General features: G+C 44.6%; 1 protein-coding gene across 2 annotated transcripts in view; it reads left to right on the forward strand.

Annotated features, from left to right (window-relative positions):
• The window catches only part of RELN (reelin), a 444,047-nt gene that overhangs the window by 52,820 nt on the left and 375,918 nt on the right, over positions 1 to 15,309 (forward strand). For both annotated transcript variants that reach the window (XM_039517535.1, XM_039517540.1), the window contains exon 2: positions 12,428 to 12,538. In XM_039517535.1, the coding sequence (XP_039373469.1) occupies positions 12,428 to 12,538 (111 nt within the window). The remainder of the gene's footprint in view (positions 1 to 12,427; positions 12,539 to 15,309) is intronic.

Here is a 15,309-nt window from a genome sequence, read left to right on the forward strand (position 1 = left end):
CACTGTTTTGGTTTCAGTATGCAATACAGTTAAATATTTCAATTTTGACTCTTGACAACATCTGCTAGTGGCCATTTTATTTCAGGGCAGCTATTATTGGATATTTTTGTTGACTAAATTTTGTTTCATGCCCATAGTAATTTGTTTATTCCTCATGCTATTTATAATTTTCAGGGTTCAAAAAGCTGTCAAGGAACTACAAAATCGAGATCCAGACATTTCACAACATTCTGTGGAACTTTTCAAATATTAAGGAAATGACATTATTGTGTGTTGTTGTAAATAATTTATTAAGCACTAATAATGTTCCTGGCACTGTACAGGACAGAAAATAAAGATTGCCCGTGCTCCTAAAGCCATTTATTCTGAATAAGATGTACACAGAGCATATATAAAAATGTAAGAGTCCGGTGTCGGGGCTTGGCCCTTGCAGGAGCGGCCGGGAGCCAGGCCGCCTCACTACACGGCCAAAATCCGCAGTTCAGTCTCCGAAGGTCCAAGGGCTCAGACCCTCAGGCAGGGCTGAGGGAAAACAAACAGTCACTGAAGCCCCGCCCCTCAGTCGGGGCGGGCAGCAAACAGCAGTCCTAGGCTCAGTCCCTCGGCAGGGGCTGAGCACCCAGAATCAGTAATGTAAGCCCGGGCCCTCAGTCAGGGCGGGGCAGCAAAACAGCAGTTCTAGGCTCAGTCCCTCGGCAGGGGCTGAGCACACACAGTCAGTAATGTAGGCCCAGGCCCTCAGTCAGGGGCTGAGCAAACAAAGTCAGCAATTTAAGCCCCAAACCCTCAGTCAGGGTGGGGCAGCAACAAGTACAGGGCTCAGACCCTCAGGCAGGGCTGAGCAGCAGTTCAGTGTATCAAGCCCAAGCCCTAGCTCAGGGCGGGGCAGCAACAGATCCAGGGCTCAGACCCTCAGGCAGGGTTGAGCAACAGTTCAGGGCTCAGGTCCTTGGCAGGAGCTGAGCAACAGCAACAGTTCAGGGCTCAGGTCCTTGGCAGGAGCTGAGCAACAGCAACAGTTCAGGGCTCAGGTCCTTGGCAGGAGCTGAGCAACAGCAACAGTTCAGGGCTCAGGTCCTTGGCAGGAGCTGAGCAACAGCAACCAGTCGGTAAGTCCAGACTTCTCCGTCTGAGCGCTGGGATGAGGGGGAGACTGCCACCCGTGAGTGGGGTGGCGGGGGGGGGGGGAACACAGGCCCACCCACTCCACTGTGTCCCAGCCCGGGGCCCTAACAGCGGCAGTTAGTCTGCTGCTGTGTCGGTGGGGTCCTGACCGCAACACACCAACATCGGCTCACAGTCTGCTGTAGCCAGACTGGGGTCAGCTACCTCCGGGCTACTTTCCATTTCCCCCTCCATGGGTACCTGCTCATTACTGGTGTCCGGCGCTGGGTCCCACACCATGGGCTCCTCGTCGTGCTGAGAGCCGGCTAGCTCGGGCAGCTCCTCGGGGTACCGGGCTCGGGGAAGGCTCGGCCAGTCCTCCTCAGGGTACCGTGCTCGGGGAAGGCTCGGCCAGTCCACTTCAGGATACCGGGCTCGGAGAAGGCTCGGCCAGCCTTCTTCAGGGTACCGGGCTTGGGGAAGGCTCGGTCCCGCAGGAGCTCGGTCAGGAGCGTCTGTCCTCTCTGGCCGCCGGGCTGCAACTGAGCGCTGGGCCGGGGCTCTTATACTTCCTGTCCCGCCCTGTGACTTCTGGGGGGCGGGGACAGGCGGCAGTGGCTCTGCCCACTGTGACAGCTGTTCTGGCTCCTCCCTCTCAGGAGCGGCCGGGAGCCAGGCCGCCTCACTACAAAAAAGAACAGGAGTACTTGTGACACCTTAGAGACACGGCTGCTACTCTGAAACAGAGCATATATAACGCACTGGAAGGCCTAGAGCAGTGGTTCTCAACCTGTTTATCATTGTGGGCTGCATATGTGGCCCACAAAGTGTTACCTGGGCTGCAGTTTGAGAACCATAGAACCGTGTGGGGCCCAGGGCGGGGGGCAGTCAGGACCCCAAACCCCGCCGCAACCTCAGACGCCGTTGTGCGGAGCCGGGCAGCAGCCAGGACCCTGGACCCAGCCCCTGCCCCTGGCATGCGGGGCCATGCAGCAGCCGAGACCCCCGAGCCTGCCGTGCGGCAGCCGGCAGCCCAGAGCCTGCAGCCTTTAGCACACAGCTGGGCTGGGCTGTAGCTGTGTGCTAATTGGGCCGCATGCAGGCTGTGGGTTGAGAACCTCTTCCTAGAGGAAGGAAATTACTGGGTTTTTTTTGTTTCTTTTTTAACAAATTAATGCTATTTTTCATTAGCTTCTTGTTGGCATCATGGAAATAGAGAGTCTTTGGAAGGTTTTGAACACTAAGGGGATATTGCCTTGGCAAACTGGAACAGGTAGGGAGGTTCCATATATAAGGAGGGTTGGGAAAAGGCCTGGATACATTTGTGGAAGAAATGAACAGGGAGGGGTCGTCAAGACTGGTAACAGTGGAGTGGAGGTGATACCTGAAGGCCTAATCCAAAGCCCATCAGAGTCAATGGAAAGACTTGCACTTACTTCAGTTAGCTTTGGATCAGGAGAGATTTAGAATTAAGAATTTAAAGTCTGAAGTGTTCATGAAATTTGTTTTCTAGACAAAGCTTACCAGTCATGTTACTACTGTGCCTGCCTTCAGTCTGGACATTTTTTTCCATACTAACAATGCAGCAATATTTTTTCCTCTGCTTTTTCTTCATCACACTGGGGAGAATACTTACCCAGTATGACTAAGCCTCCTCCTATGTTTATTGCTTTTATTTTTGTTGGATGGGTTAGAGGGTTGTGATTCAGACTATCCTTAGGAAGGGTCTAGAATTCATATTTGGAATTGATGCATCATGATGGGTTCCTATGTTTTTGGTTTCTCCTGAAAGCAAAATCATTTCTATATACAGTCAGGTTTAGTTTGCTGTTAGCATATGTGCCACTATTTGTTTTTAAATAACTTTTTCTACAAATGTGGTACTGACTGCAACTAAATTTATAGGGCATCTGGGATTCTTCTAACTGCACACACATCACTTTAATTATAAATATTTAAATATCATTTTTATTTGCAGTATTCACACATGCCTTTAAAACAGAGGTTCTCAAACCAGGGAGCAGGCTCCCCTGGGAGGGCACGGAATGTTTTTGGGGTGTGTGTGTGAGAAGCTTTAGGGAAAAAAAACATACTGCACACATTTTACCCACAGCAATGAGTAAGTAGCAAAGCTAATTCCTCCAGACATATCAGGTCCTCAGATGGCGCTGTGCATTTGACTCTAGATGGCACTGTGCATTTTGATGGATTTCTGTTAAGCTTGCATAGCATTATACAAAGTCATTGCTATCTGTACGTTAATCCATTTGCTATGACGTGGTGTGCACATTTAATTGTAAGCATAGACCACACTTGCCATCTTGCTTTTGCCCTTATTGCAATGAATCGTTGGCTCTGCTTGAATCAATGCCTTACTGTTTTTAATATTTTAGAGAGAGTTGCATGTTGATTATTTTTTGCATTGGTATGTGTTCGGGTGGGGTGGGGTGTGAACTACTACAGACACAAAGAAGGGGTCTTAATCAGGAAGAGAGTCTAAAAGGTGGCTGCCCTAGTTCTAAGACAAAGATGTGCCGTCTCTCAGTAAGAGATTTCAGTTCTGAAGAGATCGCCTCTGTTATGCCAAACATATTTTCTACTTGCTCCGTGGTATATGGATGTACAGTTCCAGTACTAAGGCTATGTGACTGGATAAACAGTCACATAGTCAAGGACTATTGCCTTGATTAATTCATACTTGAATCCAGTAAGATTTCAGCTCACGTTGTTTTATATGTCAAAGCCTTGTCTCTGCATATCGTCCCTTTTAGTGCCTCAGAGGTTTGAGAAACAATTCTGCCAGTCTGGGTCTCTTTTATATCCAAAACAGTAGTGAAATTCAGTAAAATCTTCATATATTTCAATTTGGCTAGTGAAGTTATCTCATTCTGCACACATACACCGCCCCACCAACGTGAATGTTTCACTACAAGGTTGTCAAGTGTCATTCATTTTGCATTACATGCACTTGGCAGCTCTGGCACAGTTTTTTTGCAGTACAGCTGGATTCAAACACATCCAGCCAGGCAGCAGGCAAAAGCTCCTCCTTCTGGAGACCACTGTGGTGCCCAGCTAGCATGAAGCCCTGGGGCAAAGGCAGCAGCAGTAGCGACAGGCAAGGACGGGAAGCAGAATGGAGAAGAGGTGAAGGGGAGAGAATAAGGCAAGGTCTGAAATGCCATGGGATTGGTGTGGGATGGGGGCAGAATGGAGGAGGCTGCCACATCCCCGTCATGTGGGCAGGGATGAGGAACAGACGGAGTCCTGAGTCTGCAATGCGCTAAGCTGGTATGGTGGGGGAAGAATCTTGTTGACCAAGGGCTGTTGTAAATGAGTTCTCTCTGGGAACAAGGGGGAAATCAGTGAACTGTGACTCTCACAGTCACAGTTCATTATCTGATCTCTGCCTCGACCACAGCAGATTGTAATGTTACAATCTAGTCCATAAGAAGTATCCTAGATGAGCTTGATCCTGTGGAATGCTGAATAAGGGTGCTCAAATAATTTGTTGCAGTTCTAGAGGTCAGTGATTCCTGGTAGCTGCTTCTGAAAATCTACTGATTTCAGTGACAGCGAATAGTACTATGTGACTCCCAAAATCATTGGACCCAAAGGGTATCTCAGGCTGCAAAAACAAAACAAAACAAAACCACCACCACCACAACAGTGAGTCTCAGGACTTGGGTCAACTGACTTGGGCTCATGTTATGGGGCTAAAAATAGCAGTGTAGACAGAGCTCGGGATCTGAAACCCGGTGAGGAGGATGGGTCTCAGGGCCCAGGCTCTGCTATTTTTAGCCCCAAAGCACAAGCCTGAGTGAGTTGATCCAGGTTCTAAGGAATGCTGGGTAGAGCTCCCAATGCCTGCTGGGGAAAAATGTGTAGGGTCTGTTCGCGCTCTTCTCTGGTCGGTTCGTCAACTCCTCGCACCTTATCGCCACACCTTCCACAGGCTGCAGGTCTGGGATGAAACAGAGTGGCTGCGAAACTCACTTTCCTTGAACTCTGTGACTTGCTGGCCCTGCCCTGAAGCGCCCAGGACACACACGGATGCGCCTGCCCTGTGTGTGCAGAAAGCCATGGCCATAGCTCCTCTGGAAAACTGGCCAATATTAACCGAAAGGGCTACTTTTCCAACATCTTTGTCGGGTGGGGGCAAGGTCTGTTTAGACGCCCAGGCAGGAAACTTCTTCCCCCCACCAAAAAATACGGTTGGGGATGTGCAGATGCCACCAGATCCCTCGGGAGCTCATGAAGCCCTATACAGGCGCCTTGGACAGTGAAGGAATGAATATCCCTGTAGTTATTGCTGCTTGCTGTGTGCTCCACAATCTCTAGCAAGGCAGGGCGAGACTTTTTGCCGGATGGGAGGTTGAGGCAAATCGCCTGGCTGTTGTTTGCTCTGAAAGCAAGTTTCCTCGAGAGCAGGGTAACCTATGACTCTCCAGGGCTCAGGGCAGCGGAGAGGCGTCGTGGCTGTGGAAGTGCATGGCATGGGCACAGTTGACCCTGCCCCAAGTCTGTACCCTGGTAATGTAGGCTATCCAGTGCAATTAAAAAATCTCCCAATAACAGCAAACCGCTTTTAATATCTACTACACAGTGGGGGATGGACAGTTCTCACGGCCCCTACTACCCTCCTTCTGTAATTTTTTGGTGGGGGGGGGACAGGACTTTGGCGTTGGGCGTTGCGGCAGCAGAGGCAGCTCTCCTCCCTCCTCCTCTGCCTGCCCAGACTACATACACATCGCGGGTCCAGCGTCCCCATTTCTCCCTCCCCCATTTGCTTGAGTCGCCTTGGTCTTCCTGCCCCTGCTATGACATAGGGTCTCCTCCCACTGGCTCTGCTCTGCCGCGGCGGCTGTGGCAGGCCATCAGTTCCGCGAACAGATGGGAAAAAGTAAGTGATTTCTTGAACAGTTCGAGATTTCGGATACGCTTCAGTGGTTGCAGTCTTGCACAGGAGAGATGCCAGGGAGGGGACAGCTGAACAGCCCCTCCCGGCAGTGCAGGAAAGATCACACTGTGCTTTTTCCTCTGTGGCCTCCAACACGTTCAATCCCTATATGTGTGGACCTACTGTCAGGGCAAGCGGTATTGTGTTCGCTGTCGCCCCGCGCATGTCACTGGTGGGGCAGTGGTAGCAGACCCACGAGTGACTTTTGCAACCCTTGTCTTGTCTATCATGGCTTTGGAGACCTTCTCGAAGGTCTTTGCATTCCTTGTTGGAGCGCAGCAGGAGAGCACAGACTCTCGCCCCCCACAGCAGATCAGATCCATGACTTCCCGGTCAGTCCATGCTGGGACTCTTTTCTTCTTGGATTGCCCGGACTCTCTCTGCTGAGAGCTCTGCAGACGTCAGATTCAAAGTGCCCAGACAGGAAAAGGAATTCAATTTTATCCAAGCTCGACTGCTGTCCCAGAGCGTCACAGAGTGGTGCAGTGTGGGGCCCTAGCCTAATTCGAGCTAGCCATGTCGAATTTAGCGCTACTCCACCCCAGGCCTAAGACTTGCTGCTATGTGTTTTTGTAGTGTAGACACCCAAAGTCATCTCTGTTTTTTGCCTTCAATGTCTAGATTCACTGACTCAGCAATATGTTGAATATTACCCAATATACAGCTCTTTAAACAATCAACTCTTTAAAGAAGAATTAAAGGCATGCCTTATCTTTTTCCTTAATAAAATATTGGAAATACAGATGAAGTATAGCTCCAGTACTACAATGATGAGTGCCTTAGAAATGCCTATGAGTAAATACAATTTGAAAATCTGATCTATCTGTTGTGTGATACTATTACATCCAGATGCAGTCTGCTTTCAGGCAGCTTCTTGGCCATCTGATTGTCCCTTGAGATACAACAGTTGTAAGCATTGCTTGAGCTTTCTAGCTCTTAATCCCAAAGGAGACACCAAATTTAGGTCTGATTCCATAAAGGTCTGATTCCATAAAGCCCAATCATGAGAAGTCATCTTCTAAGCATCTCCTGAGAGAAGCTGTCAAAAACCCTCTGCTTCCCATGAAATGTACTCAGCAGCTCTCTAAGGATGTCCAGCATCTTGCAGGATCAGACCTATATGTATACATTTTATTATTTAGTTGATGTTTATTACATGTTTTGAAGATGTAGAGCTCTGCTTAAATGCTGACCTTTAGTGTTTGTTTCCTGGACATTCAGACTGCAGGACTTCTTATCAGAAATTTGAACGAATATATTGTATTTGCTATAATCCTGTGGAAAAATAGTATGTGATCATGTAATTCTGGCATTTTTTACCTCTTCAGATGCTTGACCGTACAACCTTAATGTTCGTCTAACATCGTTTTTTGTGTGTAATTTCCTAGGTTTAAAAAAAAAAAGCAAACTGAAAAAACAAATTCAATTGTGTGGGATCATATTGATACTCATGTGGGTCATCGGCAAGGTTGGAACTTTTATATCCACAACACAGATCTCTGGCTTTTGAGCTAATAGAGTAACTGTTTGCTATAGTAGGTTGTCTTCCTCTACATGGACTGACACTAGCAGGGGATGAGGTACATGCTTTGCCAGTGGGTTTCATGGCTATTTGCTGACAGTAGAGGAATTGGGGAAACTCAGGGATCTTGGGCTAAATGGTTAAAATTTGGCAAAGTTATAAGCAACTGAATTCTGCATCTTTGGGAAGTGTAGGGCAACCTTAATAATTAACAATTCTACCACTTCTATCTATAATCCTAGCAAACACTATTGCCCTTCTCCAGGACAACTGGGTCAGAATCATAGGTGCCAACTCTGTGGGTCCTCCAGCCCTGAAGCACCCACAGAAAAAAATTAGTGGGTGCTTAGCACCCACCGGCCACCAGCTCCCCACCTCCCCCCAGCACATCCTGTTCGCCTGCAGCCCCACCGATCAACTCTTCCCTCTCCCTCCGAGTGCCTCCTGCCCACTGCGATCAGCTGTTCCGTGTCGTGCAGGAGGCTCTGGGGGCAAGGGGAGGAGCAGGGACAGGGTATGCTCAGGGGAGGGGATGGAACTGGGCAGGAAAAGGCAGGGTGCGGGGAGGAGTGGAGGCGGGAAGAGATGAGGTGGGGACTTAGGAGAAGGAGTGGGGTGGGGGTCGGGGTGGGGCCTGGGTCAGAGTGGGGCAAGAAGAGGCGAGGCGGGAGTGAGGGCTTGGGAGAAGGGGGCAGGTGGGTGGAGGAGTTGAGCATCCCTGGGGCCTGGAGGAAGCTGGCGCCTGGTCAGATTCTCAGGGAAAGATATCCTGATCTCAGTCTGTCACTCCTTTTTTGGTCACTAGGCTATCTGAGGGCAGTTGGGGGTTTCCTGTGTGGAGCTATGACCTGTTTGCCTATGAGCTTCCTTCTTCCAATGACTTTCTCACATGACTCTCCACATTGCCCTGGTGATCTCTGTGTGTGAAGAGGGAATCAAACCAGCTTCCCCCTCTAGCCCCTGCTGACCTCTGTTTCCCTTCTAGGCAGACTGCCAGCGGCTTTTGGCAGCCTGTCTGCATTCTCAGTGGCAGCATGTGGTGGCATCCTGCCACTCAGCTGGATTGGTGCCTGCAGCACAGTTCTTGGAGGCAGCCCAGTGGGTCCCAATTCCCCAGCTGCAGAGCCATGGCTCCTCACAGTAATATGGCCAGGGAAGTGAGAGGTACATTTCTTGCTCCCCTTGTTATCCTATGAGGAAGAGGTTTTTTTGTTTTTTTTGGAGGGGGGGGGATACAGTTGAGAGTGAAGTGATTTCCTACACTCTTTGCTAGGTACTCACAATCTCTCTCATGCCACTGTCTCACAAAACAGCTGCAGCAGAGAGACAGCCACCCCTTGCAGGGCTGAGGCCACTCCCTACCCCTAGGTAGGCTTTGGTCTAGGCCAGGGGTAGTCAATTATTTTTTGTCAAGGTCCAAATTTCTTGGTCACGATATGATCAAGGTCCAGACTTCAGAGACAATAATAATACTACCTCCCCCCAAACAGTAATGATAATAATAAGTAAATAAAATATTTTGGGGGTCTCTTTAAAAAATGTCTGATGGTTCAAATTTGGCTTGCGGTCTTCCTATTGGCTACCCCTGGCCTAGGCTTTAATTCCCACTCCACCCTCCTCCAGGCAGCAAATACATGCTGTTGCCTGTTTAACAAGAAAGCCACTATATGGGCTGAAACAAATGACTGCCAAATGATTATTTTGCTGCTGTTCTGGAGCACAGAAGGAAAAATAACGTGTAATAACAAGTCCCTGTCCCTGATATAAAATCATAATCCTATACTTTGGGCTGTATGTTAGCATAGCTTTCATCTTCATGATTGTTAGTACTAATATGTAATACAACATACCTTCTTTCATTTGAGATAAACTGTTTGATGTCTTCCCCATAAGTCCTAAAAGAATGTCACTCTTCTTTTTTTGTGATTCACACTTCTGAGAATGCCACTCTTCTTTTTTTCTCTTACTGAACTAATTCTGAAATTATTCTACAATGTATTACAAATGTATAACAACATTTTAGTGCTCCACTAAAAAGTGCTTCAAGGCAATCTGCAGTTTCCCATGGGCTTAATGGGGAAACCATACTGTGTTGGATACTATTCAGCAATGAAAATTGATCCATTACATGTACATGTAAATTGGGGATTGGTGATCACACAAATATGTCCAAAACCAAGTATGGGCATTGTAAAATATCCCTTCTGTCCCAGAGAGAGTGATCACCATTTATTCAAGAAAGAATAAGGCTACCCCACAGCGAAACAAAATGGCAGCAGAGAACTGGCCCAGTGCCCTTACTTGATCAATGCTTTTCACCCACTGTTTTTTCTAGTCTTCAAAAATAAATCTTAAGCATAATTTAGAGCATACATTTTCCTTTTTCCAGACTAAAAAGAACCAAGGAAAGAATAAACCCTGCAAAATTCACTACTTCAACATCAGTTGTAGGGAGCATTCATTGTTTTATTTTATTTTATTTCATTTTATTTTCAAAATAAATATTTTATTTTATTGAAGTCTTGTCGCCTTTGTGGTCTGCTTCTCATTTGTTTTTGATTGTTTGTTTGACATGTATGTTATGAGGGGATGCTTTCCAAAATGGAGATTAGGATTCTGAACTTGCTCTCTTTTCTCAGATGAAACTCCTTTTAAACTTCATGGGAGTCTTTCTTTGTCCTGGAATTATTCATTGTATTATTGAATATTAGAATAAATACTATAGATAATTTAAATGTAAATTACTGAGGAGTAAATTAAACATACTGGATGTTAATCCTCTAGTTAAAAACCAAAACAACCCCTTCTCCCTGTTATTTTTACAGGTCCTATTACTATACAATACTACTACCCTGCTCAAAAAAATTGAATTAATGTGTCCCACAGATTAACCACTGAATGACTGGTGATGGTACAGCCAGAACAACAGACTAGTCCTGCTGCTGAATGTACTAGGAATGTCCTAACATGGCACTGATTTAAATGGTAACTGGACAGAACCCTGAACCAACACCTCACTGCTTCAGTTACTGAGTTAGCCCCAGCACATGACATTTCTAGCAGGAGTAAGAGAGGAATACAGTGGGGGTGGAGAGTATGTTTGCCCTATGTGGCCAGATATTTAGAACCAAAAAATGTTTGGAGGACAAGGGAGTCTGAACTGATCAGAGATTACATTCCATTGTTGAGCTCTGTGGATGAAAGAGTGGAAGAGAACCTGTAATTGTTACTAAGGTCTCTATCGTGCAAAAAGTTGTGTGGGACACCAATCAACTCAATGGAACTCTTCACTGTTGCAAAGGTCTGCCTGTGTGAATCTCTTTGCAGGGTCTGGGCCTTTGATAGCCTCTAAGAAATTGCTGGTCTTTGTTCTTTATACACAGCTATAGGTGTGCAACATGGTTTACTGACACTTTAGAAAAAAAAGGATTTTACAAAGTAGGTTACAAACAAACAAAAACACCAAGATAGGAGAGGGTATTAGACAGGGAGAATGGAAATTTACCTGATATATAGTTTAGTTGCTTGCTTTAGTTTTTGTGCTTTATGTTAGTTCCATTTTTAAAAATATATAGCTGTTTGGACAAGTGTTCGAAACTGTCAGAAGAAATGGGTTTTGACAATAGATTTTAGAGGGGCAAAGGAGGTTGCATGGGATTACGGGATCAGTGACGTCATTCCAGGCATAGAGGATATCGCTATGTATATTGCATTTACATAGTAGAACAAAACTTATCACTTAACAGTTCTGGCCTTTTTAGGATAAAACATTCAAGCAGATTGTACATAGGGTTTTCTGTTTAAACTGATAACATCTGATAAGACATCGAAGCAAAAAGCTGAGAATGAATGTTTACGGAATAAACTGCAAAATTTGTGAATTGTTGGCATTTTTTCAGTGTTCAATGCCTTCCTAAATAATGTGCATTTTGACCTGAAAATTGCAAATGTCAAGAAAACCGGGACAGTGGTTTAACTGATATAGCTAAGAATATCTTTTAAAAGTATCCAGTGGATTATTTTAATACACGTGGTCTGTAATGACCTATGTGCGCATATGACTTAACTGCTTAATACACTAAAGTTGAGCTCAGTATTACTATTGTCATGTAGCACACATTTGAAATCCAGAAAGAGTGATACTATAAACCGTAATTATTTTATTGCTTATGTCATTTATTCTGTGGTCTTGACAGCCAGTTGTCAGTTTTGCCTTCTAGGAAAAGGAGCTTATCGGATAGAGATGAGTGACCTTTCTGATGTTAATTTCAAATCCTGGTGCTGTAATTCTCAATTGTGTCCATTTCATGCAACAGATTATTACTGATAAATGATTTATGATTGATTTAGGAGTAAAAAAGTAACAAACACCAATTGTTCTATTCTAAATACAGTCTCTTTGCTAAAAATAAACCCTGAAAAATATTAAAAATAAATTCCAAAATAGGAACCCTGATTAGATATTGAGCAATGATGTTTGTGAAATTTACATTTGCAAACCAGTTTACAGTCACTAAATCATTTTATATGTTGTGAGAGTATTATTTCAGGACAGTTTCTTACACAGAACCGAAGTTCATTATTTGAGCTCCAAGAGTCTGCTACTCTTATTTATTCAGAGTTGCTCTACTCCATGAGAAGAACCACTGTGTGTGTGTGTGTGTGTGTGTGTGTGTGTGTGTGTGTGTGTGTGTGTGTGTGTGTGTGTGTGTGTGTGTGTGTGTGTGTGTGGCAAAGTTTTTAGTCAATGAAGTAAGGATGGCAGAATCTTGCCCATAGAATGAGTACAGAACTCAGCACACAGTTGAGTGGTCCTTACAGAATTTTTATATCTTTCATTTCAGTGACTATTTCGACAAGTACCTTCTTCGATGGCTTACTGGTAACGGGACTCTATACATCTACCAGCGTTCAGGCTTCACAAAGCATTGGTGGCCCGAGTACTTTTGGATTTGGTAAGTCTATTGTGATTAACAAACCTAGATGTGTATTTGTTCTAATTCAAAATATTCTGCAACTCAAGATAACAAATACTTAGTTTTGTAGAGAAATTAAGGTGAACGCAATTATTTAAATAAATTGATTTTATATTGCATGCTGGGACCTGATCCCAAACCTATAGGAGTCAATAACTTCCACGAGCTTTGTATCAGCTCCTTAAACAGTTTAAAAAAAAAAGGGGGGGAACCAATCAGAAAGTTTCCATCCCAAAGACATGCCTTGTATGCACAGAATTGCATGTATTCCAGAGAGAGAACCAGTTCCCACAAGAAGACCCTGATTCTCTCACACACTTGATACTACAAGAGTGATCAACTTTCCCTTACTGGAAAGTTTACCGGATGTTCCTTACCTCTGGAAATATTCAGCTGCTCTAGAGAGGAAATGGTCTCTCCTCTGCTGTCACTGTTTTCACAAACAGACACACGCACATACACAAACAAGTGATACATAGCAATATGATACATACAAAGCAAAAACTTGAACCTTAGGAAATGATAGATGGGTTGCCCATGCAACCTTAACTTGGCATTCATGTGCATCCAATCTGTGCACTGAATGAAGCCTAGATCCTGTTGGAAAAAATCATATGTGATCATGTAATTAAAGACTATACCATAGTGCCCATGTACAGTGGGACAAAATTAAAATTGCATGGGAAGCATGAAGCTAGCATTTCTTATTATTTGAGTGCTTGACTCTGCAACCTAAATAACATTCTTTTAATGTAGCTTTTTATGTAATTTTCTAGGATTTTGTTAAGGGGAAAATTTAGATCAAACTTTTCTTTGCAATTGTAAAAAGGTTTCTCCATTGTATACCATCTGTAGAGTTTGAACTCTGAGTCGTCAGCATTGTAGCACAGACTTTTCCCACTTGAGACATAGGACTAATTTTGTTAGCTGGTGCTGGCAGATTAGGCTGCTACCCCAGGCAGGAGAAAACCAGACTCTGGCACCATGTGCTACATCCATTGGGGAGTCATCCAGGGGATTATCCTGGATTGGCTCTTTTTCCCTTGCACCCCACCTGCCAGATGTGGGGGACTCATGCCTCCAGAGTGGGCATGACCATGTTTGGGTCCAGGGGAGGTGGTTATGGAGGAAACAATACTTTTCCCTCCCCCCACCATGAGTTGTAAGAGCGCCTGCCCTATTAGGTGCCCCCCAGAGTTGGGGCCATACGTTAGGACCAGGAGATTGCTTGGGGGAGCCCAGCTCTTTCCCTGCTTCATTCTCCCCCAGCTGCTCTAGGTTCTCCCATTGCTGCCACAGTTTTGGAAGCAGCATGGACCCAGTGTTAGAATCTTTGTGGTCAGTTACTATTTTGTCATGCTACCTGAGGAAGGCAAGTGAAAAAAGGGAAATGGTGATATTTTTAACTGTTTTTATCTCAACAAGTTTTCAGGAGAACTTCATGAGCCAAAGAAAAGGCACTTTTTTAGCTGGAGGATGTTGTTATGGGTGAATTTTAAAGGCCTGCTGCAAACTATGGAGGTCTGAGAGTTCTTCAAAGAAAAGGTTGCAAGAGTTGTTTGAAATGGAAAGTGTTAGGCAACCTGAAGAGAAAAGTCACTAATAGCTGCCCCATTCATATAAAAATAATTTACTTACACACCCACATACCCCAAAATGTGTTCCGAATAAAAACAGTTTTTAGTGATTATTATTGTGTCCATGATAATACAAAAGAGACAGGACCGAGTTGTCATGAATAAAAAGGTGATTCTGTAGCCAGGCCGTTGATACAGCTAGGTGGCCCTCTAGTTATCCGTAGCTCTGTAGCTCAAATATTAATTAAACACACTGCCTGCTTCTAATCAACACATAGGTTTCCCATAAGTCCTGGCCTGGAAGGGACTGGTGATTACACTACAAATGTGAGGGATAACTGTGAAAAGTGAGAAGTTTTCACATACACTTCAGATATGTTTATCTAAGGTGGATGCTTCTGTTACTACTGGAGCAATTCTACTTGCTGAAAGAATCATATGAACTGAAAGAGAAGCCTCAGCAGAGTAACAAGGAAAACAGTCATTTCTATATGGTATAATTTGCAGTATAACTGGAAGCATTTAATTCGTAAAGAAACAGATTGGAAAACCAACTCTGCTGGGCAATAATGTCAACCACTTTTTCCAATGACTGCACAATAGCCTTCTATTTAAACCAAAACTCCATTCAATATATATTATATAACGATTGATTATTTTTGTCCAGAGTTTTAGTAAAAGATTGAGGACGATTTTCAAATGTTCTGAGGGTTTTAACATTGAATTCATTGGTAAAAGTTAGGCCAACGGTAGAAGTAGGCCAATGCAGAGCACTTTTGAAAATCCCACCCTAAGTGCATATGAATAATTTGCAGCCACCTGTTTTTGCAGTTCATCTTTTGGAAGCATCTTCTGCATTAATATAAATTAGATTCTATAAGGAGACTAGGTGAAAATTACAAAGATGTCATATGCAGAATTGGGAGAAACCCACTACTGGTAAATCCAGTTTGCATGGTTTCATCTCCTGCTGCCAAAATTTTTCACAATACAAGTACTTTACCTTTGTTTCTTTGTCTGTTTTACCATTTTTATAAACGGCAAGTAATACATAAACTCTTGACATTTGGTTAAGACTTGGTGATTTTTAAAAAAAAAATAAGCACACTTACTTATTCTCAGATAACAGATGTCTCTGCAGTCATTAACTCCAAAAGAACATTTTGTACAAAA

Source organism: Mauremys reevesii, linkage group 1, assembly GCF_016161935.1.
Source record: "Mauremys reevesii isolate NIE-2019 linkage group 1, ASM1616193v1, whole genome shotgun sequence".
Taxonomy (NCBI): Eukaryota; Metazoa; Chordata; order Testudines; family Geoemydidae; genus Mauremys; species Mauremys reevesii.